At 55.4% G+C, this 26,104-nt stretch overlaps 2 protein-coding genes across 6 annotated transcripts in view; both read right to left on the reverse strand.

Moving 5' to 3' along the window:
• Positions 1-6,989, reverse strand: part of NOTCH3 (notch 3) — a 38,332-nt gene extending 31,343 nt beyond the window's left edge. Inside the window, exons 1-5 of one of the 2 annotated variants that reach the window (XM_018051292.1) lie at positions 6,869-6,989; positions 4,181-4,259; positions 642-784; positions 224-562; positions 14-136 (exon numbers count right to left, since the gene is read on the reverse strand). In XM_018051292.1, coding sequence (XP_017906781.1) covers positions 14-136; positions 224-562; positions 642-784; positions 4,181-4,259; positions 6,869-6,989 — 805 coding nt within the window. Of the gene's footprint in view, positions 1-13; positions 137-223; positions 563-641; positions 785-1,919; positions 2,282-4,180; positions 4,260-6,868 lie in introns of those variants that run through there. The other variant, XM_018051293.1, reaches the window with a different exon arrangement.
• Positions 11,240-26,032, reverse strand: EPHX3 (epoxide hydrolase 3). Of its 4 annotated transcripts, XM_018051296.1 has the most exons (8): positions 25,961-26,032; positions 24,761-25,035; positions 24,467-24,552; positions 23,870-24,027; positions 23,643-23,771; positions 22,328-22,431; positions 22,113-22,249; positions 20,507-22,011 (listed from the first exon to the last, which is right to left on the reverse strand). In XM_018051296.1, the coding sequence occupies exons 2-8, from the start codon at positions 25,001-25,003 to the stop codon at positions 21,786-21,788; spliced, it is 1,083 nt and encodes a 360-aa protein (XP_017906785.1). In that variant the 5' UTR covers positions 25,004-25,035; positions 25,961-26,032; the 3' UTR covers positions 20,507-21,785. The 4 variants fall into 4 exon arrangements, with proteins under 4 accessions (XP_017906786.1, XP_017906787.1, XP_017906785.1 ...); XM_018051297.1 differs by lacking the exons at positions 20,507-22,011; positions 25,961-26,032 and adding an exon at positions 11,240-11,494 and having other exon boundaries at positions 24,761-25,951; XM_018051298.1 differs by lacking the exons at positions 20,507-22,011; positions 25,961-26,032 and adding an exon at positions 12,311-13,661 and having other exon boundaries at positions 24,761-25,951.

Genomic DNA, 26,104 nt, shown 5'->3' on the forward strand with positions numbered 1-26,104 from the left:
TCCCACTGCTCACCTGTCCACTCAGGAGGGCACTGGCAGTTGTAGGTGTTGACACCGTCCACGCACGTCCCCCCATTTAGACACCGGTGCCCTGGACAGTCATCCACATTCACTTCACAGTTCTGGCCCTCAAACCCTAGTGTGGAGCACAAGGATGGTCACTACCAGGCGGGCCTGCCGTGCCCCCACCTCTGCTGCCTCCCCCTGGGTACAGCTCCCTCACCAGGAAGGCAGGCACAGTCATAGGTGAGGTCGCCGCTCTGTCTACAGGTGCCCCCGTTACGGCACGGGGAGGGAGCACAGGGCGCCGCGGGGCTCTCACACAGTGGCCCGGTGTAGCCACCTGGGCACTGGCAGCGGAAGGAGCCAGGCGTGTTGAGGCAGGTGCCACCATGGCGGCAGGGCCCACCCATCCGGCATTCATCTACATCACTCCGGCAGCTGCGGCCCTGGTAGCCGGGTGGGCAGGAGCACAGGTAGCGGCCATCGGAGCCCACCGAGCAGCGGGCACCATGGGCACAGGGGCTGCTGAGGCAGGGGTCTGGCAGGGAGCAGTCGGGGCCTGCCAGGAACCAGAAACGGTGAGCCTAGGCCGACCACACCCTTGCCTGCCTTCAGCTCCCTTCCAGACCCTCCTTTACCTCGGAAGCCCCGGGGACAGCGGCAGGTGAAACGGGCAGTCCCCGCCACCACCGAGCTCTGGCAGACACCACGGCCAGCACAGGGGCCAGAATGGCAGGGGTCTTCCAGCTGACACCGTTCACCCACCCAGCCTGGCGGGCACCTGCGGACAGAGACGACTCGGTGGGGAAAGTCAGGGCAGAACAGCCCAGAACAGGAGACACACACCAGACGGACCAGAAACAGACAGGGAAACAAACACACAGACACACTCATCCATGCGACAGCTTCCCTGGGCGTGCCCACTGTGTTCCTAGCAATGGGGATACAGCGTGCGTGCTGTCGCTTCACCCATGTCCAACTCTTTGCAACCCCATGGACTGGCTGGCTCCTCCATCTATGGGATTCTCCAGGCAAGAAAACTGGAGCGGGTCGCCATGCCCTCCTCCAGGGGATCTTCCCAACCCAGAAACTGAACCCACACATCTCTTAAGTCTCCTGTACTGACAAGTGGGTTCTTTACCGCTAGCGCTACCTGAGAAGCCCAGGAATACAGCAGCAAACACAGTTAAAGTGGTCCCTACCCTCTTGATGTTCATAGCCAGGTCTGGCAAAGAGAAGATGTACAAATAATGAATGAGTAAGCAACATGCCGGGGGAGGGGGGGGAAGAGTAGTTCAGCCCATGGGGACCATGAAGGATGCAGTTGGGTAGAGTGGTGGCCCCAGAAAAATTATGTCCATGACCAAGAACCTGTGACTGTGACCTGATCTGGAAAAAGGAATGTAATTAATGATGTAATTAAATGACGGATGTCTGGATGAGACCATCCTGATTATCCAAGTTGGCCCTAAACTGAGTGACAACTGTCCTTACAAGAGAAAGGTGAAGACTTCTGGCCTCCAAAACTGCGAGAATAAACTTCTGTTGTTTTAAACCACCCAGTTTGTGGCCATCTGTTCCACAGCCACAAGAAACTAAAACACAGGATAAGGAGGACAGAGGGATGGGGCTGGGGGAAAGGCAACTATGTTTTCACAGACAAAGTGAGGGGAAAAAAGAAGACTGTGTGGGAAAAGAAAGTGAGCGAGAGGGCCATGGGCCTGTGGGGGGAAGAGCAGAGGAAACTGCAAATGCAAAAGGCCTCAGGTTCCAGACGACAACCACCCAGGCGCACACAGACGGGCAGAACCCCCAAATGTACCAGACGAGAGGGACACACTAACACGACGCACTGGGCTGGCAAATACTCAGACACCAACCCACAGCCTCATTCACCAGTACGGACTAACTCTCACATGCCAGACAGGAGGACCTCCACAAAGCCTCAGTTCCTTTCCTGGGGGCACAGAGACCCCTTCCTTCCTTCCGTTGCGGCGAGGAGGTGGCCACCAATGCTGGCGCCCCCTGTTGGGAGAAGGTCCTTCAGCCTCCAGCCCCCTCCAAACCCACCAAGGCCACCTTGAGAGTGAAAGTACAGACGGGCGCTGGTCTTAAGACTAGAAACCTCCAGAGTGGGGTCAGAGGGAGGGACTTGGACCGGCCCCCGACGCTACGCGTCCCTCTCCTGTGTTCCTCCCTCTGGCCTGTCCCGGTCGCTTGGGGCTAAGCTTAAGTAGCTGACTCAGTCCTTAGAGTCACCCACAAGATTCCCCCCACCCCAGCCCCCAGCGAAACAAGTTGGGGCACGGGCGGGTGCAGAGGGAGAACCCAGTTCCCAAACCCCCTCCCCAAAAATCCGCAGGGCAAGGACCGCCGCCAAGACTGCGCGCCGGGAGGGGGCGTGCTGCGCTGGGCGCCGAGCACGGCGGGCTCTTCCTCCCGCGACCACGCGCGCGCGCACGGCAGGCAGGGCGTGGCCGCTCGGCCCCCTCCCGGCGCCCCCGGCGGGTTCCCACGCTCTGTGCCCCGCGCCCCTGCCGACCGGTCGGGCTGGTTCTCGGCTGCCCGCGCCCCGCCCAATCGCCTGGGCTTCACCGGAGACCGCTGGGGGCGGGAGAGCGGGGGTGGCGGGGAGCATGGACTTGGTTTGGGGGACTGGCTGGGAAGAGGTGATGACTAGGAGATAGACTAGGGTTTGAGAGACTATGAGAGTTGGAGGCTCCATGGAGCGGTGACAGACTGCGGGGTCCACGAAAGGACTTTGAAATAGACTGGGGATGAGGGGGGGGGGAGGTTGGCGTGGGGAGAGGTTCCCACGGCTCAGCTCTGGAGACTAAGCCCAGCGCTCCGATCCGGGCGATCCGGGCGATCCGGGCTCCGGGCGGCCGCGCGGGCCGGTGATTCACCTGTCGGGGGGGCGGGGCAGCCGGGGGCGCATTCACCTGTCGGCAGCTTTCCAGGCGCGGGGTCCCAGAGCGCAGGCGCCCGGTCCCGCAACTCCGCCTCTCAGGTGAGTAGCGCCAGGTGAGGTCACACTTTCCCCCCTATTCCCACCATCCCAACCCGAGGAACCCGCTCTACCAGGCTGAGACACTCCCCCCCCCCCTCATCCAGGTGAGTCAAAGTGCCTGTGTAACTTCAAAGGGTCTCTGAAGTCACCCCAGACCCACCCAGCTTGGGCTGGACACACAAGTTGCTGAATAAATGGATGCATTTAATGACTCGACCAATGGCTACTGGGTGACCTGCTATTATTAATGATGATATTATAAAAGGAACCAAGCATTTTCCCATAACCTCAGAGGTTTCTCCTTACGGCACCTATTTTCCACATCTCTACCATTAATAATAATAAAAAAATACCATTTATTGAGCACTTACTGTATGCCTGACACTATGCTGATTTCACTCTTTATCTTTACAATCAACTCCATAAAGGAGAGAACTGTTATTGCTCCATATTCCGGATGCAAAAATGAGGCTCAGAGAGCTCAAAGCACTTGCTCAAGGTTATCCCAGAGCCCAGAATTCAAATTGATCTCTGTGTGCCTCTGCTCAGCAATTTCCCAGGCCCTGCCCTGCTTTCCCAACCCTCTGCCTTTCCTTGTACTTTCCAACAACTGCATTTGGGGGGACTTTGGTCACAAGTCAGGCAGAAGGACCGTATTTTACAGATCAATGAGGTTCAGAGAGGGGAAGTGACGCACTCAAGGTCACACAGAAAGTAAGTGGCAGAGCAGGGCTCCTGTGGCCCCACCACTAAATCTTGAGCTGTGGGAAGGTGCAGGTGCTATACCCACTACTGCCAAACCACTGTCACTAGTCCCCGAAAATCTGTTGATTGAATAATTATCTGTCCATCAGGGGATTTACACAAGACTGCAGGCAGCAGTGAATTCTGTGTAGTTGGCATTAGTGGGCCCATTTTCCAGACCGGAACACTGAGGCTTAAAAAGTCAGACCATCAGCAACATGATATGGGATTTGAACCCCAGCCAGGCAGACTCCAGAGCCTCTACTCTTAGCTCTGCTCCATTCAAAGGGGAAACAAGAGGTTGCCCAAGCCACACACTTGAAGGAAGTGGTGGAAGCATCTACGGTGAACACAGAGGCAGGGGGAGAAGACAGACCGCCTCCCCACACGGGGCCCACTGATGGCTCAGAGCCAGGCACTCACAGGCAGGCAGCCTCCCGGGAGGGCAGCTGGGTGCAGCGACCTCCGTTCGCACACGGGCTTCCGTCCAGGCAAGGGGGGGCTGGGTGGGGGTGAAGGAAGGTGGGGGTGTCAGGCAGGCACCCAGGAACCCCAGCCTAGATTGAGACTCCGTCCTTTGCTCCCTCAGGCAACAGCTGCACCAGGCTGGGGGCATCTCTGCGAGTGCAGGGAGCCCCCCCCATTCACAGTTCCCACGGCCCCCCGCCCCGGCCCCAGCTGTTGGGGCTGCAGCTGTCACTGCCTACTCGGGCCCTGGGAACCACAAGGCAGGGGCAGGCAGGAGGAGGGGCCAACTTGTGCCAGATGTGGGGGCTCAGAAGCTGCCAGAATGGGGGGCAGGAAGTGGGGGTGCTGCGAGGGTTGAAGGGAGGTCTGGGACTTTGTGCCCAGATCCCGAGGTTGTGGGGGGGGGCAGGGGTGGGGAGTCCTGGGGCCCCAGGTCTTCCTTCTGTTGATGCTGGGCATCTACTCCAACTAGGCAGGCCTACGTGCTAGTTCTGGGGAGATATGCCAGGGCATGAATGAATGCCATGTGCAGCCAGCAACTGGGCATTACAGGGACGGAATCTGTGTTGAGGGAGGGGCAGCTGGCACAGCTGCCCTGTTCAGCATCCTCACCCCTAAGGACTGTGTCTCTCTGCGGTGTGGCACAGTCTAACTGTCCGGTTGGATGGGTCAGGGGTGTGGCGGGGAGTGAGTTAGTGGGGCCTTGTGTGAGCCAGCAGGTGTGGGGCCGCTTGTGCATGTGTGCCTGTGTGTGTAAGTAGGGGAGAAAGAAAGGGAGAGGAAGAAGATGAGAAAAACAGACAGACATAAAAGAAGGAAACTAGAAGCAGACAGACACAGAGACGAGATCTAGAAAGACAGAGACAGAGTTTAAAAAAAAGAGAGAGAATGAGATAAACTGGACATGCAAATGCATTAAACATGGCTTCTGTCCCCTTCAAGGCACGAGCAGCCAGGACACTATTACCCAGACAGGAGCCCAGGGGTGTTTGTGAACTCACGCTGGGGGCCACATGACACGAGGCATGGGCCTTGCTGAGCAGTGGGCCCTGTGGGCCACGTGTGTGTCTGCATGGCCTGCACGGACGTAGAGATGTTCGTAGGCTGAAACTTGTTGTTGTGTCTACGTATGTGAAGTATGTATCTGGGTATATAGCTGTGCGTCTGTGTGTGACTTGTATGTGCACGGGTGAGTCTGGGTATGGGTTGGATGTGCCAGTTTACGTGCATGTGTCAGCTGGGTGTAGGCATGTCCTTGCATCTGTCTATATGCATCTGAGTGTGTGCAGACAGTGAGTGTGAGGCCTTGAGCTGGTGGTGCAGGGTATGTATGAACATGTGTGATTGTATGAGCACGTGTGAGTTATGAATGTCTGTGTCTTGTGTGAGCTGGGTGTGCACGTGTGCAGGTGTACCCTATGTGTGTGTGTGCACACACATACACATCTGCATCTCCACATGTGTGATCCAAGATTGTGTGTCCTGTGAGTGTGTGACAGGCCATGTGTGCCTGCCGGCTGGCCTCTTGGGGCAGCTGCTCCTGCCCACTCCTGCCCCATCTGCCCGCCCAAGGCTGGGCTGGGCTGGGGAGACCTGTTTTCTCCCCACCCCTCCCTGGGCTGAGCCCCACAGCAGCGTCCAGAGACCCAGGGCCAGGGCCACTGGGCTCGCGTCCCTCCCCTGCCGGCCAGGCCTCCCTTGGCTGGGGGTGCGCCCCAGCAGCCCCGGTCCGGCCCCGCTGCAGTCCCCGCTTTGTCTGGCAAAGAAAGCGCGAGGCTGCCGGGGGGAGGGGGTGTCTAGACGGCGCGGCCATTGTCCCAGGCGGGGGAGGGGAAGATTGGGGAGGGGGAGGGGCGGGGGGCTACCCGGGGCCGCTGGGGAGGGGGCCGGGTTGCTGGGAGGGGGCGCTGGAGCGGGAGAGGAGCACGTGGGCTCGCGCCCCCTGCCCTCCCCTCCCTTCCCCAGGCGGGGACTAGGTCCCGGGACGCCGTCCGGTCCAAGCAGCCGGGGGAGGGAGCGGGGCCGCGGGCGGGGGAAGGGGCGCTGGCGCCTCTATGGCTCCAGCTCTGGCTCCGGTTCCGGGTCTTGCCGCGCTCCGGCCTGGGAAGTTTTCTCCAAGTTTAGAGCTCCGAGAACTTCGCGCCCCCTCCGGCCCCCAGCCCTGCCAGACCTGCCCCGGGTGTGTGCATGGGGAGGGGGAGCTTTTATGCGAGGGGTCCCCGACCTGGAGATACTTGGATTCCAATCGTGACCTTCCCAGGGCTCTAGACAGGCATGGTTGGTGAGAGAGCCCCAGATTCTTGGTTATTCGCCGCTCCCCCCCCCCCACTCCCCCGCTAATCTTGATCCGCTCACCTCCGGCTCCCAGTCCCGAGCTCCACGGTCCCTTCATTCCCAGCCCACATCTCTCCCGGGGCCCCAGTTCCTCCGGTCTCTGGGGTCCTGCCTCGCCCCCACTCTCAATTCGGAGTCCCTGCCCCCGGCTCCTGCGCTCCCTGCCCCTGCGCTCTGGTCCCTGATTCCCAGGGACCGCGCCCCCACCCACCCCTCACCAAGTCTCATACTCGGGGAGGCCTTGCACTCCATCCTTCCCCTTCCCCCACCCACTCGCCCCATCCCGCCCTCGGGGTCCCGGCCCCTCACCTGCAGCCCCCGGCCCCGCTAGCAGCAGCAATAAGGGCAGCGTCCGCACGGACGGCAGGGGTGGTGGCGGCGACATCGGGCGACGGCGGCGGGGGCGGCGGCCCCGGGGCCCCGGCCCCATGGCGGCCGGCCGCGACCCTCCCTCCTCCCACCTCTCTCCTCCCTGCTCCCTCCTTCCCTGGGCTGCGGGCGCGTCCGGGGCCAGCCTCCGCGCAGCCAACTTCGCTGAAGTGAGACGGCCCTGCCGCCCCGCCCCCAACCCTGGGCGGCTCGCCCCGCCCCAGGGCCGGCCCAGAGCTCCCCCGCCCCCGGCCCGGCCTCCTGGGGTCCCTGCCCACCCTCCACCCACACAGCCTGGGACCCGAAGACCCTCTCGGAAACTCTGGCCAGCGGGCCCAACCCACGGTGTCAGACACACCCAACTTCCTGAACATCTCCCTGCTCCCCAAAACACATCCAGAGCCCGAGACACACACGGAGCCGGGCACAAACAAGACACTCCCCTACCCGCCGCCTCCCGCCACCCCCCAGCTCCGACACCCCGAAACTGAAACCAGGCACGTCCTGCAAGGCTCCTGAATACACAGCCAGGATGCACAAATGCAGAGGCGTGCGCAGAGCTTCCTGGGGGACTCTTAAAATCTGAAATATTCACAACTCTAAACTCAGGCCCTCTCAGACCTAAGCCTTGGGCGATTTTTGCAGCCTCGGACCTCGGACACAGGCTAGGAGTCTCAAGTGTGCTACTAGACACCCACATCCCGTCTTATTCCCAGCGCTCCCTGAAAGTAACCCCTTCCTCAATATCCAAAGGTCCACCCCACCCCATAGCCTACACAGCTTTCCTGCTCAGCCAATCTTGCTCAGTTTCATCCAACTGCCTTTTCCAGAATCACTCATGCTGAAAAACAACCACCCTGCAGTGAGCTCTGTCCCTGTGGCAAGAATGGGGACTCTGGAAAGGCCCCAAGACCAGCCTAGAGAAGCCCCCAATCTGGGGAAGAAAAAACCAGACTCCAGCACTGCGGACTTAGGGTTGGGCCAGAGGGAGGGACACAGAAGAGAAGCTGGTGAGAATTCTGCTTGGGGGAAGGGGGTCACTTATTCATTCATTCATTTATTCAATAAGTAGGTATAAAGCTCAAGCTCTATGTCTGGCGTTGTTTCAGCGGCTGGGAGTACACCTCCCCTGCCCTCTCCAGGAGAGAGCTTCCCTGAGAAGGGTTCAGTGGGGGCTCAGCCCAGAACTGAAAGAAAGACATTTCAGGAGAGGGACAGGTTTGCAAACAGAGGAAGGGGACGAGTCAAGTAGGGAAGGAGGGGCGAGTGGGCAGGTCAGGGGTCACCCTGGCCCTGAGAAGGAGAAGAAAGAGGCCAGGCCGACCTGTCTGTGTTGAGCATGGTGATGAGGCTGTAGTGAGGAGGAATGGGTTGGGGGTGAGGTGCTGAAACCCAGGAGTCTGAGGTTCACCCATGAGGCAGCTGAGCACTGGGGCTAAGCACGGGGGTACCAGGGTGAGAGACAGTCACCTGGGCACCCCAGAGATCTTGGAGCAATTTTAAAACTTCATTTAGAAATAATTTAAAATGCAATTTCCATAGGCCCTTTATCCAGCTTCACCAACTCGGCCTACACTTTGCCAAATTTACTTTATAATTATTGTTATTGTTCGGTCACTAAGTCATGTCTGACTCTTTGTGACCCCCTGGACTACAGCACGACAGGCTTCACTATCTCCTGGAATTTGCTCAAACTCATGTCCGTTGAGTCAGCGATGCCATCCAGCTATCTCATCCGCTGTCACTCCCTTCTCCTTTTGCAAACTTCAGTCTTTCCCAGCATCAGGGTCTTTTCCAAAGTATTGAAAAAGAGTTGGCTCTTCGCATCAGGTGGCCAAAGTATTGGAGCTTCAGCATCCCAGCATCCCCTTCCAATGAATATTCAGGGTTGATTTCCTTTAGGATTGACTAGTTTGATCTCCTTGCTGTCCAAGAGACTCTCAAGAATCTTCTCTAGCACCCCAACTTGAAAGCATCAGTTCTTCAGTGCTCAGCCTCCTTTATGGTCCAACTCTCACATCTGTACATGACTACTGGAAAAACCATAGTTTTGAAGAAATTATATATAATTTTTGATCATCTATAATATGTAATATGTTATATAATATATGTATTTGAGAGCAGAGCTTCCCAGATGGGTGGTAAAGAACCCACCTGCCAAGAGCAGGAGACATAAGAGGTGCAGTTTCAATCCCTGGGTCAGGAAGATCCCTTGGACAAGGGCATAGCAAGCCACTCCAGTCTTCATGCCTGGAGAATCCCATGGACAGAGGAGCCTGGTGGGCTACAGTCCATGGGGTCACAAAGAGTCGGACACAACTGAAGCGACTTAGCACGCACACGTATTTGAAAGCAAGATGTGGCTATGATGTTCCTTTGCCCCCCACATCATCACTGTATGTTTCCTAAGATCGAGGGCATTCTGTTATACAAACACACGACAGTTTTCACCATACGGACAGTTTTTGGTTTCCCCAGTTATATCCCCTATAGCATGTTTCTTTGCTGGTCCAGGATCTAATCTCTGACCATGTGTTGCATTTAATTGTTATGTTTCTTCATGTTCTTTAATCTGCATCAGTTCCTTAGCCTTTCTTTATCTGTCATGATGTTGATATTTTTGGATAGGCAAGGTCATTTGTTTCACAGAACATCCCTTAGTGAACTGGGCTGCGGTTTCCTCGTGACCAGGTTCAGGCTCTGTATCTTTGGCAAGAACTGCCAAAGAAGTGATGCTGGTACTCTTCCATGGGTTGTATCAGGAGGCACCTGATATGAGTCCCCAACACTGGTCTTATTAGATTTTGATCGCTTGAATGAAGCTGGTCCAGTTTCTGTACTGTAAATGTACCATTCTCTTCCCATCCCCTCTTGTAATAAGTAAATATCAATATCATGTGGGGAGATATATTGAGACTGTGTGACTATCCTGATGCCTGTCAAATTATCACCACTGTTTGGGGCATTTACTGGTGATTGCCTCTGATTTTTTTTAATTGAGATAAAATTTCTTTACATAAAATTACTTACCATTTTAAAGTGTACAGTTCAGTGGCATTTAGTGCAACCACCAGCTCTACCTAGTCTCATCACATTTTCATCAACCCTCAAGAAAATGTTGTCCCCATCAGTAGTCACTCGTCATCTGTCCCTGGCAGCCATTAATGTGTTTCTGTCTCCGTGGATTTACCTTGTTCTGAATGTTTCACAGCTATGGAATCATACAACGTGTAGTCTTTTATTTCTGACTTTTTTCACTGGGTATAATGTTTTAGAGGTTCATCCATTTTGTAGCATGTGTCAGTTCTTCATTCCTTTTTATGGCTGAGTAACATCCCATTGAAATTAAAAGACGCTTACTCCTTGGAAGGAAAGTTATGACCAACCTAGATAGCATATTCAAAACCAGAGACATTACTTTGCCAATAAAGGTCCGTCTAGTCAAGGCTATGGTTTTTCCAGTGGTCATGTATGGATGTGAGAGATGGACTGTGAAGAAAGCTGAGCACCGAAGAATTGATGCTTTTGAACAGTGGTGTTGGAGAAGACTTTTGAGAGTCCCATGGACTGCAAGGAAATCCAACCAGTCCATTCTGAAGATCAGCCCTGGGATTTCTTTGGAAGGAATGATGCGAAAGCTGAAACTCCAGTACTTTGGCCACCTCATGTGAAGAGTTGACTCATTGGAAAAGACTCTGATGCCGGGAGGGATTGGGGGCAGGAGGAGAAGGGGACAACAGAGGATGAGATGGCTGGATGGCATCACTGACTCGATGGACATGAGTCTGAGTGAACTCTGGGAGTTGGTGATGGACAGGGAAGCCTGGCGTGCTGCAATTCATGGGGTTGCAAATAGTTGCAAAGAGTCGGACACGACTGAGCGACTGAACTGAACTGAACCGAACATCCCATTGGAGATATAAGAGATGCGGGTTCCATCCCTGGGTTGGGAAGATCCCCTGGAGAAGGGAATGGCACCCCACTCCAGTATTCTTGCCTGGAGAGTCCCATGGACAGAGGAGCCTGGTGGGCTACGGTCCAAAGGGTTGCAAAGAGTTGGACATGACTTAGCATGCAGGCACAACATCCCATTGAATGGCTACACCACATTGTACTGATCCATTCCTCTGTTTACCTGGGATGATTTTTTTTTTTTTTACTTTATTTTACTTTACAATACTGTGTTGGTTTCGCCATACATTGACATGAATCCACCATGGGTGTACATGCGATGGGATGATTTTTATAATTATTTATTTTTGGCTGCGCTGAGTTTTCAGTGCTGCGTGAAGGCTCTCTCTAGTTGTGGCGAGTGGCGGCCACTCTTCGTTGCGGTGCGCGGGCTTCTCCTTGTGGTGGCTTCTCCTGTTGCCGAGCATGGGTTTTAGGTGTGTGAGCTTCAGTAATTGCTGCACATGGGCTCAGTAGTTGCAGCTTTTGGGCTTAGTTGCTCCATGGCATGTGGAATTTTCCCAGACCAGAGATCGACTGTGTGTCCCCTGCCTTGGCAGGTGGATTCCTATCCACTGTACCACTGTGGAAGTCCCCTTGGATGGTATTAAAACACTGGAAGAGGAAGAGGTGGTAGAGGCAGTACCATCAGAGAGAAAGAAGAGTGAAAAGCCAAGGGTGAAAGTTGAACAGTTGACAAGGGTCCAACACAGGAGATGATCCCCAGCTCTGCTGAGTGTGGCAGAGAGTCAAGTGCCAGGCGACAGGAACTGAGGGTGTCCCAGCCTCTCAACTTATGAGTGCAACCTCCATCCGGGAGGGGAGCTATTAACCCATCTTTTGGGGTCAACCCTCATAGGGGTGGGTCTCTGCCCATCTTATGATGATTTGCTGGAGGCTTTCTAGAGGAAGAGCTAAGATTTGAACCCAGTGACTCCAGGCCACATGAAATGAGAGGGAGGGGTGGGGTGTGGATAGGGGTGGGGACTGGGCAGAGAAAAAGACTAAAGTTGCATAATCAGAAGGGGCACAGCTGACTCACTGTGAGTGTGCTGAGTCAACAGGCCTATGGGGATGGGGGAAGGCGCAGCTTAAGCCCTTCTCATACCCATCACCCCAGGAGGAAATCCAAGCCCCTCACCAGCCCCTCCTGTTCCCTTCATCGTCACACTGAGTCACCCAGCAGGCTCTACACTCTCACGGCCTTTGCTCAGGTTCTTCTTTCTGCCTGGGACATCCTTAGAAAGACCCTTTTGCTTCCTCCCCAAGCAGGAACTCAACTCATAGCAGATGTGTTCTTTTTAAAAATGCATTTCCTGGGGCTTCCCTGGTGGTCCAGTGGTTAAGAATCTGCCTTGCAATTCAGGGTACACCGGTTTGATCTCTGGTCCCGGAAGACGCTACATGCCACAGGGCAACTGAGCCCATGTGCCGCAACTGCCAAAGCCCGCTGGCTCTAGAGCCCGTGCTCTGCAGCAAGAGCAGCCGCCACAACAAGAAGTCTGTGCATCGTGATGAAGAGTAGTCCCCGCCTGCCGCAGCCAGAGGAAGCCAGTGCACAGTGATGAAGACCAGCGCAGCCAAAAATAAAGATAAATAAATGTATTTCCTGGGAGTTACCTGGTGGCCTAGGGCTAAGGATTCCAGGCTTTCAGTTCTGCGCCCCTGGGTTCAGTCCCTGGTTAGGAAACTGAGATCCTACAAGCTGCACGGTGCAACCAAAGTACATAAATAAATAAAATTTTTAAAATGCATTTCCTTCTAGCTATAGGGAATGCTGTACTATTTCCTACACATGCCGTGGCTTTGTGAGCGCTGGTCCCTCCTTCTAGTGTGCCTATCCACCTCCATTCCTATACCTGGTAAATTCCTGTTCTTCAAGATTTCAGCTCCAGGAAGTCCTCTCTGCTCCCCACCCCTGGCTCTCCTAGCACCCTCTCACCCTACCACTTGGCCTTGTCCACAAGGGGCTGGGGGTGTCTGTACCCTGCTCTTTCTCCCCTCTTCTATAATGGGGGCTCACCAGTGGCCAGACATCACACAGCATGAGGTGGGCACTGAGGGGGCAACCTGCGAGGGAACTGGCTGAAGGAGTTGGCATGCTCAGTCCAAAGGAGCCACCACTGGGGGCCCAGACTACTCTCCTCAGTAACTTCTAGGGATCTGGAGGTCCTGAAAAGGGTCAAGTGGCCCAGGGGACAAATGTAGAGACTTCAGGAGTGGGGCTAGTGCCTCTCCTGACCCCTCTGAGAAAAGATTTTCTGCTGCAATAGATGCCCTAATGGGTGCTGAGCTCCCCATCACAAGGAGCAACCAAGAACCTGGACACACATTTTGCTAGGTAGGAAGTCCGAAGTCTCCTACTCTGTTAGTTGGTCTGTGGCAGACAGAGACAGAGAGGAAGCAGTAATGATGAAGACACAGGCTGAGCGTAGCACAAGGGGAGTGAGGACAAAAAGAAGATAGGTTTACAGAGCGCCTGCTGTGCATCCGTCTCTTTTATCCCCTCCAATTATTTATTTACTTTCTTTTTGGCCGCGCGGGGTCTTCATTGCTGCGGGCAGGCTTTCTCTAGTTGCGGCGCTCAGGCTTCTCGTGGTGGTGGCGTCTCTCGCTGTGGAGCACGGGCTTTACAGCGTGCAGGCTTCGGTAGTTTCAGCACACAGGCTCAGTAAGTGCGGCTCACGGACTCTAGAGCTCAGGCTCAGTCGTCGTCGTGCACAAGCTTAGCTGTCCCACGGCACATGGGACCTTTCCAGACCATGGATCGAACCAGCGTCCCCTGCATTGCAAGGAGCCCTGTCAGTCCCTTTCTGAAGCCCCCAACTTCTGAGGACACCAACTCAGCAAGGCAGAAAGTGAGGGTCCCTGCTCCGGCTTTCTGCTGCCCTCCAGTCACAGTGGCAGGAATAGCCCAAGGTGTCCAGATCCCTGGGGGTTAGGACAGTCAGAGCAATTATTCCCATGACTTTGCAGCAGGCAGACACCCAGTTCCCAACATGGTGGGGGTAGGGGTGGGTTTGAGCCGTCTCCCTTGCCCCTGCTGGTTGCCTTGGCCAGGGACTGCATTTCTCCTCAATGAGCTCAGTCCCCAGGGATGCAGGACCTGGGGCCAGGCCAAGACACAGCTGCTGGGCCCAGGCCCGCTGACCGGGAACCTGAGAATGTGCCCTTCGCTTATCCTCTTGGGACCACAGTCCTGTCCTCTGCACATGAATCCTGGGGCTGGGCCCTTACACCCAGGCTATGGGAGCCCAACAAGAACCAGCAGGAGTGAGGGCCGCTGGGTTATAGGGCCTGGGCAACGGGGGGAAGGGATGGACCCCAGGGGCTGTGGGCTGCAGACCCGGCCAGAGATCCTGACCACTGCCTCCCTGGAGCCCTCTCATGCTCAAACCTTCATGGCTTCCCGTTGCCCAGAGCGACATCTTCCTCACCAGTTTCCCTTCCCTGTTTCCCAGCCGTCCCAGCCTTTCCTGGCTGTGTGCTGGGGCCTTGGCTGCTGTGCAGGCTTTTCTCTAGTTGCAATGTGCCGCCTTCTCATTGCAGTGGCTTCTCTTGTTGTGGAGCACGCGCTCTAGGGCACTCGGGCTTCAGTTGTTGTGGCCCGTGTGCTTAGCAGTCGTGGCTCCCGGGCTCTAGAGCACAGGCTCTACAGTTGCGGTGCACAGGCTTAGTTGCCCAGTAGCACATGAGATCTTTTGGGACCAGGGACTGAACCCATCTCTGTTGCATTAGCTGGTGGATTCTTTACCGCAGAGCCACCAGGGAAGCCCTCAGCCTTTCCAGTTTTCACAATGGCTGTACCCACTGCCTGGAACACCTTCCTCCAATTTGGGAGACTCCTTTCACCTGACAGCTCACTCTAGCCCTCCGGCTCTCCTCACCTTCATTCAGTCATTTGACAAACACGCACTGAGCAACTACTTTGTGCCTGACCCTATTACAGGTAGAGGTGATGAAGACCGAGCAGGTTCCTGCCCTGATAGGGGAGACAGATAAGAAACAAGGAGGCAAACAAATAAGAACCCTAGAATGGGACATGAGAGATGAAGATATCTCAGTGTCGGCGATCGAGATGGGCATTGCTGACCAGGGGACATTAGAACTAAGACATGGGATTTCTCTTGTGGTCCAGGGGCTAACACCCCAAGCTCCCAATGCAGGGGGCCTGGATTCCATCCTTGATCAGGGAACTATTAATAGATCCCACATGCCACAGCTAAAGAGTTTGCATGCCACAGTGAAGATCAAAGATCCTATGTACCAAAACTAAGACCAGCCAAATAAATAAATAAATAAAAATATTTAGGGACTTCCCTGGAGGCCCAGTGGTAAAAACACTGCGCTTCCACTACAAGGGATGCGGATTCCATCCCTGGCCAGGGAACTAAGATCCCACGTGTTGCAGTGAGGCCAAACAAATAAATGAATAAATATATTTATGTTATGTTCAGTTGCGCAGTCGTGTCCGACTCTGCAACCCCATGGACTGCAGCACGCCAGGCTTCACTGTCTTTCACCATCTCCTGGAGTTTGCTCCAACTCATTGAGTCGGTGATGCCATCCAACCATCTCATCCTCTGTCACCCTCTTCTCCTCCTGCCCTCAATCTTTCCCAGCATCAGGGTCTTTTCCAATGAGTTGGCTCTTTGCATCAGGTGGCCTAAGTAATGGAGCTTCAGCTTCAGCATTAGTCCTTCCAATGAATATTCAGGGTTGATTTCCTTTAGGATGGACTGGTTTGAGCTAAAAGAACTGTGATCTGAAAGGAGGAGCCTTTCAGACGGTAAGCTGTAAGCCAGAGAGGCAAGCAGTCTGGTAGCATGCTCTAGGTGGAAGGAAAAGAAAGTGCAAAGGCCCAGAGGAGAAAGGGGTGGGTGGGCAAGAGGAACAGCAAGGAGGCCAGGGTGCTGGGTGCGGAGTGAGCAAGGGGTAGGCGCTCAGGGAAACTGATGGGGGCTGAGTTCCAAGGGGCCAAAGATCTGGGTTTAAATGAAAACCACAGTGGACACCACTGGAGGGGTTAGGCCAAGCGAAGCTGACCTGATCAAGGTTGGAAACGATAACACTGCCATTTCTTTTTTTTTTTTTTTTATTTGGCTGTGCTGGGTCTTGGTTGCGTCAGGTGGCATCTTCATTTCTGCATGTGGGATCTTCAGTTGCATCATGAAGGATCTAGTTTCCTGACCAGGGATTGAATCCAGGCCCCCTGCATTGGGAGCATGGAGTCTTTAAGCACTGGATCACCAGGGAAGTCCCAACATTGCCATTTCTTCCCTCAGGGATCCTTCCCTGCAGTTTCCCATGGATTCTGCTGGCTCCCATGGCCTCTCTCAGTTCCACTCTGACCCTTCCATGTGATCCTACCTGGCTCCCACAGCATTCTGAGCTCTGTGGGCCTCTGTCTTGCTCACTGCTGAATCCCCGATGTCTAGTATAGAGCCTGGCACACGGTGAAATAACGGTCAGCTGAAGAATGAATATACCCAGCACATGTTAGAGGAACAGCAGGACCGAGGTGCTGGGTCGTGAACCTGCTCGAAGCCAGTCCCTATCTGGACATGGACATGTCTGGCCTCAGTTAGACCAGGGCTCAGTCAGAGGGAAGGATGGGGGCTGATGGGGCTTCCTGAAGGAGGAATGGGTGTGAGGGCTTAAAGTGGAAGAAAAGGGAGTGAAAAGAAAGGAACTCACTTCCATCAAGCACCTACTGGCTCAACAGCTCTGGGCAGGGGAAGAAGGGAAGCGATACTCCCACCCTTGGTGGGGGATGGGCAGGCAGTTGTTTCCCTGCCTTAAGACCCTCCACTGGACAGGACATCCCAATGGATGTCTTGGCCTCACGGGCTATGTGGTCAGACCACTCCAACCTTCCTTGCCCAGGGCCTCACCCAGGACCTCATCTCTTCCAGCTCACATCTGAACTAAGACACTCTGTGTGCATGCGTGCGTGCGTTTTTTAAGTTGCTTCAGTCATGTAAGACTTTGTGCGACCCTAGGAATTGTAGCCCGCCAGGCTCCTCTGTCCATGGGATTCTCCAGGCAAAGAATACTGGAATGGGTTGCCATGCTCTCCTCCGGGGGATCTTCCCTACCCAGGGATCAAACCTGTATCTCTTACGTCTCCTACACTGACAAGCAGGTTCTTTACCACTAGCATCACCTGGGAAGCCCAAGACACTCTGACACCCTTTATTACTTCCTTGCCGCCCCAGCTCCTGAAACTTGTCTTCCTTCTTTCCTGCAGGTGTGGCACTTGTCCCCCCCACACACTTTTCCTCTTGCTTCAGAGAAGGGGAGCATTCCCCCTCACCTTGGCTTTTCATTACCTCTTTCCTTGGCCATAGGCTGAGGTCTCTTCTGTGACAAAGCAAAGTGTTAAGTGATCTCCCGAGTCTCATCATTGAAGGCAGACTCTTTACCATCTGAGCCACCAGGGATTCTATGATAAAGTGAAACCTGCAGCAAACGCTCATTTCACAGGCACACCCCTTCCCTGAGCTCTGTCTCTCTCCCCTGCATCTCTCCCCACTGCTTGCTCCATTCTTCCCCTTCTCCATTCTGCTCTACGCCCCAAGAGGCTGACCTCCACAGACTGTATCAATGGACATCCTTGTCCTCTGGCTTCCAAGTGGGTTTGGCCAATAGGAGGCACTGGCAGAAGATGAAGCGGTGGGGCAGGGGATAGGGGGAGGGAGAAGGAGAAAACAGGGTATTAATTCACCTGTCTCTTTCCTGGTAGGGTCACCACTTCAGCTGACTGTATCGCTTGACCAAAGGTCCTGTCCATACAATCCACAGGGTATTAAAGAGCAGAGACATCATTTGGTCAACAAAAGTCTGTATAGTCAAAGCTATGATTTTTCCAGTAGTCATATATGGATGTGAGAGTGAGTGCCGAAGAATTGATGCTTTTGAACTGTGGTGTGGAGAAGACTCTTGAGAGTCGCTTAGACAGCAAGGAGATCAAACCAGTCAGTCCTAAAGGAAATCAATCCTGAATATTCATTGGAAGGACTGATGCTGAAGCTGAATCTCCAGTACTTTGGCCACCTGATGTGAAAAGCTGACTCACTGGAAAAGACCCTGATGCTGGGAAAGACCCTGTCCCCCGGGAAACAAGGGGGCAACAGAGGGTGAGATGGTTAGATAGCATCACCAACTCAACAGACATGAATCTGAGCAAACACCAGAGATAGTGAAGGACAGAGAGCCAGATGTGCTGCAGTCCATGGGGTCACAAATAGTCAGACACGACTTAGTGACTGAACAACAAACAGCACACAAACCTCTCTCTGGGCTCTGCTAACATCCTTCCCTCCCCCTTCCCAGGCAGGGGGATCCGGAAGTGGCCATGGCTCTTCAGGGGTGCTCACTGGGGTTTGCTGCACTAACCCCTGTTGGTTTCCCCAAACCCTGCCCACTGTATATGGTCCCTATAGCAAACCTGTCTCAAATTGCCCCATTTGAATGTTAGTTGTTCCCTCCAGGCTCCCGACTGGGGTCCCCGCTCTTCCCTCCCATCTCCACTTAACTGCATTCAGAGCATCCAAGTCCACTGTCCTCAGCTTGAATTCTCAGGTTTCCTCCCTCACAGTCTGCATGCCTCAATCCTCCAAGTCTCTCAGTAGCTTTTGATACCATGGGCTATGTATGCCTCTCTTCCTTGACCTCCTCCCCCACCATTTCTGGGGCATCACCCCTGCCTACTTCCTCTGCTGCCTATCCCTAACCCCTCCTCCTTTGCTTGTCTCTTAGATGCTGGGGACTCCCAAGTCTTGTTTGTTCTCCACTCTGTTCTGGGGAGGCTTCATTCTCTCTCCCAGCTTCAGTGCCCTTTTGCCTCACCAAACACGGATGCTTGCTGGATTATCTTTAACCTATTAGATGCTTCCAGGTTCCTGCCTCAGGGGTCCTGCTCCCTCAGGTTCAACATGCCCCAAACGTGCTTCTGGTTTTCCCTGGGATTCTACTCCTTCTTTAAGGGCCTGGACTTCATCCTCTATTGCCTGGACCACACCCATTCTTCTTCCAAGCCTCCCCACCTTGTCTTCCCCCTCTGGTCCTGCCCCCTTACCAGCTCCCAAGTAATATTCCAGACATGCAGATCTGTCTGGGACCCTTCCCTGCGGCCCCGGTCATACTGGAGATGTGGCTCCTGGCCTCGTGTTGGAAGCATTTTGCATTCCCACGTCTTCCCATCCCAAACCTTCCTCCCAGTCCCACAGAAATGCTAAATGACCTGTGCACGGGAGGTTTCTGTGGACTGGAGCACATTCTAGCAGGATTCAGCTCTAAGGCCGCCTCCTCCAGGTAGGTGCCCATCCCATCCCCTCGCCCCTAGTCCCTCATTCCACTCGGGCCTGACCACATAGGGCTGGGAGAATCTGCCCGGCTTTATCTCCCTTGTCCGTCCACTGGTGCGTGGCCACGGATTACAGTTGGTAGCAAGGACATGTACATGAGTGGGTGAGCGAATGAATGAGTGAATGATAAGGGAGTAAACGATGGGACGTGATCTGGAGACGTGAGCCCGGAGCAGGAAGAGGCAGACGCGGTGTCTGGGAGGGGCCTCAATCAGAGTCCAAAACCTCCGGGTGTCGGCTCCTCCTCAGCTCTAAGAAGGACGCTCCCGGATTGGCTCAGGCTGAGAGAGGCGGGTTTTGGCCGAGCCTCTAGTTGCTATTGGCTCACTTGCCAGGACTCTGCCCAATCAACGCGACCGCCTCTCCCCTCTCCCCACCAAACCGCCTTTCGCCGGCCAGCAGCCGCGGAGGCGTAAGACAGCGCCTTCTCGTTACCCTGACAACCGTCAGCGGACCACCCCCACCCCCCCCGTCGCCCTGGCAACTGTTCCAGGCCTCTCGTCAGCCTTCTCCTGGGCCCCTCCGGTCACCCAGACAACCTCTACCCGTTCCGGTTAACCATCAGCCCTTTCCCCGTCACCCTAGCAACGGTCACCAGACCCACCGCCAGCCTTGCCCGCCCCCCGCCCCCGCGACACACCGTCTTCATCCTGCACACAGGCTTCCTCGTCCTAAACCTTAGCTGAGGTCCCGGGCGCCCTCTTCCTCTCGTCCATCTTCCTGGCCCCTCGACTGCGGCGAGGAAGAGTAGAGGCGGGGAGGCCGGATGGGTGGGGTCTGGGGGTCCTGGCTCAGATCGGGGCTAACAGACCATCTGGTTCTGAGGCTGTGCGCAGCTCTGGGCCTATCTCCTCGCTCTCACTCTTGCGTGAGAAGTTCAGCCGCCACAGGGAGCTTCTCAAAATGCAAACCATGTCCCTCCCCTGCTGAAAACCCTCCCTGGCTCCCCTTGAGAATCAGATCCGAACTCTTTGAAGCCCCTGGCGGTCTGGCTGTGGCCTCTTCCTCGCGCCTGCCCCCTCGCTCTACCCTAGCAGGCACTAATCTCCACACTGTTTGCTACTCGAGTAGCCCAAGCTTATCCCAGCCTCTGACCTTCCTGTCACTGCTTCCCACTCCCTGAAACGAAAACCTTTCCTGGGACCGGTCACACACCCACGTTGCTCTTTCTGCCTCTTCTCTGTTAACTCCAGAAGGGGGCCTGTGTCCTTGAATACACTCTATCCTAGGGGCCTAGAACAGCTCCTGACACATAGGATGAGTGAAAGGATTTTTATGCAGGGGACAAAGGAGGACAGAGCGGGGTAACCAGCAGGCAGGCTTTGGCTAGGCAGGTCCATCCAGGAGATAAAAGTGAAAAAGTAAAAAGTGTTAGTCGCTCAGTCATGTCCAAGTCTTTGTGACCCCATAGACTGTAACCCACCAGGCTCTCTGTCCAGGGTATTCTCCAGGCAAAAACACTGGAGTGGGTTGCCATGCCCTTCTCCAGGAGATCATCCCCAACCAGGGATCAAATCCGGGTCTCCTGCATTGCAGGCAGATTCTTTACCATCTGAGCCACCAGAGAAGCCCCCCGAGATAAGAGAAAGGTATTATTTCTGAGACCCTCAGACTGATTCATCACACTGCTGCAAGTTGTAACAGTGTTCCCAGAGGCCAGGACAAGGCTAGGGAGATAAAAGTTAATGCTGTGACCAGCCTGGGGCTGGATGGTTCACCTTCGACATGTATGATCTTCACTGGGAGGCTGGAGCCAGGAGTCCCCATGAAGAATCAGCAGAAACTCTGGTTAATTTGGAACAGAAGAGTCAAGGAACTGGGGAGGCAGGCCTGACACCCTGGATGGCTATTCAGGGAGCTGGTCCCAATCTTACTTATCCTAACAGAGCCAAGAGCTGTTTTCCCATAGATCTGAGACAGAGATCCCAGGGATCTTTCCCAGGCTGGGGTGGTAGAATTTGACCTCACAAGGCCAGGAGTCATGACCCGGAGGGAGATCATGGGAGTTTATCCAGGGCCTGGCTGGAGAGGAGTTTGGACCTCCACCTGCCTGTGTGAGTGAGGAACTGAATTTTTCATCGTATTTAATTTTAATTAACTTGCATTTAAATGGAAGTAGCCAGACGTGGCTACAAGTACTGTATTGGACAGAGCAGCATTTAGCTGAGGACTCCAGACTGGTGGTGGAAGCCAGGGACAGAAAGATCATAGTTCATGGTCAACGCAGCTCTGGGCTTTGACTTTGGCAAGATGGGTGGGGCCTCATGGAGAGGAGAAGTAGGACACTCAGTATCTAGCTCCGCAGAGAGGCATACCTGGTTCCCAGGGGTCAAAGTGCTTGCTCACACGTGCATACATGCCTGCCTGTATGTGAGCATGTGAGGGTAGTGTGCCTGAGGGTATCCACAGAAGCACTTGTGTGCAGTCTAGGAGTTCCATCCGTGTGCATCAAGAGTCCATCCGTATATATACAACCTGGGAGCATGCAAGCCAGTGTGAGAACTCCTGGGTGCATGCAAGCCAGTGAGCTAGGGCCATCAGTCCAGCAGGTCTTGCAAGAAGGCCCACATATACTGGTGCATTTCCACAGGGTTGGTCTGAGGGATCCAGTGCCCCATGCCTGGCAGGATGTGGGCTTCAAGCCGGCCTGGCACAAAACGGCTGCTGATGGCCTCTACCAGCCCTTGCTCAAAATAGGGGTCCTTCTCCCCCCATAGCAGCAGTGTGGGTGTGGCCAGCTCCTGGGGCTCCAGGGGGAAGGTCCTATGATCAAGACAGACAGACAGACAGGCAGAAGGATGGCTGCTCCACCCCCACCCCCATGCCCACAATTCTCCTGAGCCTGTCAGGCCCTGGGTCCTCACCTGAAGATGTTTCGATAGTAGTTGAGGGGCCCGGTGAGGCCACCAGGCTGTGAGAAGTCATAAAGGAAGGCTTCAAGTTCGCTGGGGGTCAACTGTGGGATGCCCCTCTTGCGGTGGGTGAGGGTGGTCTTCAGGATCTGGGCATACAACAAGACGCCGGCTTCAGTCCCAACCCACGACCCTCCACCCAGCCCTGGGCCTTCACCCTACTGCACCTGGAAGTCAGACATGGATAGCAGCTTCTCGGGCAGCCAGGGAAGCTGGAATAGGAACATGTAGTTGGAACGGAAGAACTGGCCGATGTGGTGCAAAGAGTAGTCTAGGGTAGGGAGAGGGAGGCAGGTGTGAGGCCTGGGTTTCTGCGGGCCCCACGCCTCTGCACTTGACACATACCCAGATCATGCACATAGATATGCCAAGACTCAGGAATACCACGGCTGCCTGCCTGAGCCTGCAGGGACACTCAGTGGTCCTCTCGGCCAGGGCCCCAGCTTGTCTCTCTCCTAAGTGGCCACTGTACCCACAGAATGGGGGCACTTTCCTCCACAGTCCCCAGGAGCTCCCTGAGTCACTGGCGTGCTCCCCCTGCCATGTCTGAATGCGTTTCTCCTGCCTCATTCAGCTAACATTTATTGACCACCTACTGACCCTGTTCTAGACTCGAGATATAGCAGTGAATGGAACAGACAAAACTTTCTTGCCCTCAGGAAGCTGGAGACGGAGACAGATAAGAAACAAAAAAAAAGAAAGAGAGATAATACAGCTCTGACTACAATTCTGGGATTTAAAATTAGGTGATGTGATGGACACTGGGTGGCCAGAGAAATGACACCTCAAATGTCATTTTGTAGTTGCTTCTGTTTCCCCAACTGGACCATGGGATAATAACATTTTCAGAAGCCCAGGAGGCTTGTGTAGGTTACTCTATGCAGGCTCCTTGTCAAAGCAACTGTAGGGCCTTTCCTGGTGGTCCAGTGGTTAAGAATGCACCCTGCAATGCAGGGGGACCTGGGTTCAATTCCTGGTCTGGGAAGATCTCACATGCTGTGGAATAACAAAGCCTGTGGACCACAGCTACTGAGCCTGTGCTCCAGAGCCTGGGAGCCACAACTATTGAGCTCACATGTCACAACTACTGAAGCCCACACACCTAGAACCCATGCTCTGCAACAAGAAAAGCCACCACAATGGGAAGCCCGTGCACTACAACAAAGAGTAGTCCTTGCTCACCGCAACTAGAGAAAGCCCACGTGCAGAAACAAAGACCCATCACAGCCAAAAATAAATAAATAGTAGATCTTGAGGGGGGAAAAAGCAATTGTAACCTGTAAGTGCTCACAAAAATGTGGATTACTCCTAGGTGTACCATCATGGATTATAGACTGAGAGCACCATGGGGGAAGGAACCCAGGTTTACCACTGTGCCCCCAGCCCCTAGAGTGGTGACAAGGCGGACAGACATAGAAGTGCTGACACAGACATACACACCCCTTCACATAAGCACACACCATCCAGGACTCCCCGACACACCTTGGTACACTGACATGGGGGGAGCACTGACCACTACCATTCGCTCCACCAGAGATGGGTAGTAGATGGAGAAATTCCAGGCTAGGAGTGCACCCCAGTCATGGGCCACGAGGATACACTTGGAATAACCTGGCAGGGAGGTCAGAGGAAACTGTTTAAGTGAGATGTCAGGTAGTGGTGAGGCAGGGGTGAGGGGGGCCAGGGCTGGGATGGGGGCACCTCCCTACCCAGGCCCAGAATGACATCCTGGATATCTGCCATCAGCAGGTCCATGGTGTAACAATCCACATCCTTTGGTGCATCGGAGGAGCCGTATCCCCGCAGGTCCACAGCCACCACGTGGAAACGGCTCTGAAACTCCCGTAGCTGGTAGCGCCAGGAGAACCTGTTTAGGCGGGCCAGGGAGGGAGGTTGAGTCAGGATACCAGGGCAGCACCTCTGCATGACACCCAGCAGGGTGGGTGACCCCCACTTTCCTGCCCAGGACTTCGCAGAAGGGAGGATGGGGAACCACAGCAGGTCAGCTGCGCCCTGGATTCTGGGCAGCCTCAACATGGATATTTCTTCGACCCATCCCCTCAGGGCCTCCTGTCTCCATCTGTCTCCGTGTGGACCCCTGTCCTCCAGCACCCCGTCTAGGCCCGATATACTTTGCCTTAGCGGCTCCCAGTCTACCTAGCCCTTGTCTCTGCCTCCTCAGTGCTCTAGTGGTCCAAGCTCCACACCTCCCGCCCCACCCTACCCCCCACCCCGTCCCTCCCCACCCCACCCCTCCCTCCCGCATCCAGTCCTGTGCGTCCCAGGACCCTGGGCCTCCGACATACCAGTTCTCAGGGAAGCCATGTAGAAACAGCATGAGGGGCCCCTTGCCGCGTCCAGCGGAGACATAGTGCAGGCGCAGGCCCGAGCTCTGGGGGAGGGCACAGTCTGAGACCTGGGAAACCCCTCTTCCCCGGGCCTGAACACCTCCCTTCTACCGGGTCACAGGAGTACTTAGACTTGGATTCAACCATTTGCCACTCCGCACCTGTCCAACACGGGCCAGCCTTCCAGGATCCTTGACCCTCAAAGCCCGGTGACGGCGCCCCCTCCCGCCCCCCTCCCCTCATCATGCTCACCCTGAGAATCAGGAAGCAGTGCTCTCCCAGCGTGGGGTCGCTCAAGCAGACCGGTGGGTTGTGCCGGGGGCGCCCGCAAAAGCCGCGTCGCGGCCGACACATCACATGTGTGAGCGCGATGCAACCATAGACAGCTGCAGCCACCAGCGCCGCCGAGAACACGAGGCTCCACATAAAGGCACGAAGCAGCTTCAGAGTGAGGCGCGAGGGCGCCAGTAGCGCCGTCACCACCAGCTCGGGCATGTCTCCGCGTCCCGGGACTACCGCGTTGACGTCTGGGGTATGGGCGAGGGGCGCGGGCTGCAGCAGCGAGGCGGGATCTGGGCTGGCGATCCCGCCGCCTTTGGTCTGGAGCCCCTCCGTGTCGTCGGGGTTTGCCGAACGCACCGAGAGAAGAGGCGGGCGGCTCAGACCGAAACTGCCGTGGCTTACAACTCAACTAAGTGCTAGATAAACACCTGGGCGCGACAGTGGCAGGGAGCAAGGCTCGAGGTGCGGGGGAGGAGGCTGCGAGGACCAGACTCAGGTGATTGGGGTGGAGTCTTGGGGAGAAGGGATGCTAAAGACTCGGGCTGTGGGAGAGATCTAGAAAGGCTTAGGCGAGTCTTAAGGAGCGGGGGTCTAGTAGGACGACGGAGTTGGCTGGGTGATCGGGGTCTAAAGTCTAGAGGGAGACTGGGATCCTGCATGAACCGAAGACAGGAGGCGCTGTGGGTGAAATGGGCGGGGTCTGGGGCAAAGGGGCGGGGCAATGCAGGGTAAGTGCGGCCTACTAGCTGGAAAGGTGGGCCCCAACTAGGCCTAAGAGCGTTATATAGGCTAGGGGCGCGGCTTAGGAGGCTGGGAATGAGGATGGAGCCTAAGAAGGCGGGGCCTAAGTTGGGCGGAGAAGGCCCGAGGCAGGGTCTGGATGGATTCGGTGACAGGGATGGACCAATGAGCTGAGAGTCGGCCTGGTTACTGGCCAATGAGGCGGGGGGCCGGGGTCGGAACCTAATATGGAGGGTCAGGCGGGCCCGGAAGCGGAAGAAGGGGGATAAGCAGTGCCATGGCGAAGGTTAGGAGGGGATCGCGGGCTATCGCCGCGGCCCAAGGAGGCCTCGGAAGCTTCTGCCGCTACCCTCATCTCCCAGGAGCTCCCCTCCCTGGAGCGCGCGACCCTCCCCTCAGTCTGACTCCGAGGGACCTGGCAGCACCTACACTAAGCTCTGGTTCCAACGGTGGTCCAGCGGCTCAGACCCCGCGCCGGCTCCAGTTGGTCCAGCGTATCCGTTGGCCCGCCCCTGTACGCCTGTGATTGGATAGCGGCGGTTATTGACGTGCAGGCTACACCCCCGGAGCCAA

The sequence above is a fragment of the Capra hircus genome, chromosome 7, assembly GCF_001704415.2.
Source record: "Capra hircus breed San Clemente chromosome 7, ASM170441v1, whole genome shotgun sequence".
Classification (NCBI taxonomy): domain Eukaryota; kingdom Metazoa; phylum Chordata; class Mammalia; order Artiodactyla; family Bovidae; genus Capra; species Capra hircus.

Excerpts from the sequence above, each read along its gene's own strand:
- EPHX3 (XM_018051296.1), bottom strand. The coding sequence starts at position 25,003 with ATGCCCGAGCTGGTGGTGACGGCGCTACTGGCGCCCTCGCGCCTCACT. Across the intron at positions 24,028-24,466 it reads CATGGCTTCCCTGAGAACTG|GTTCTCCTGGCGCTACCAGC; the intron begins GTATGTCGGAGG and ends CCGCCTAAACAG. Across the intron at positions 23,772-23,869 it reads GGATGTCATTCTGGGCCTGG|GTTATTCCAAGTGTATCCTC; the intron begins GTAGGGAGGTGC and ends CCTCCCTGCCAG.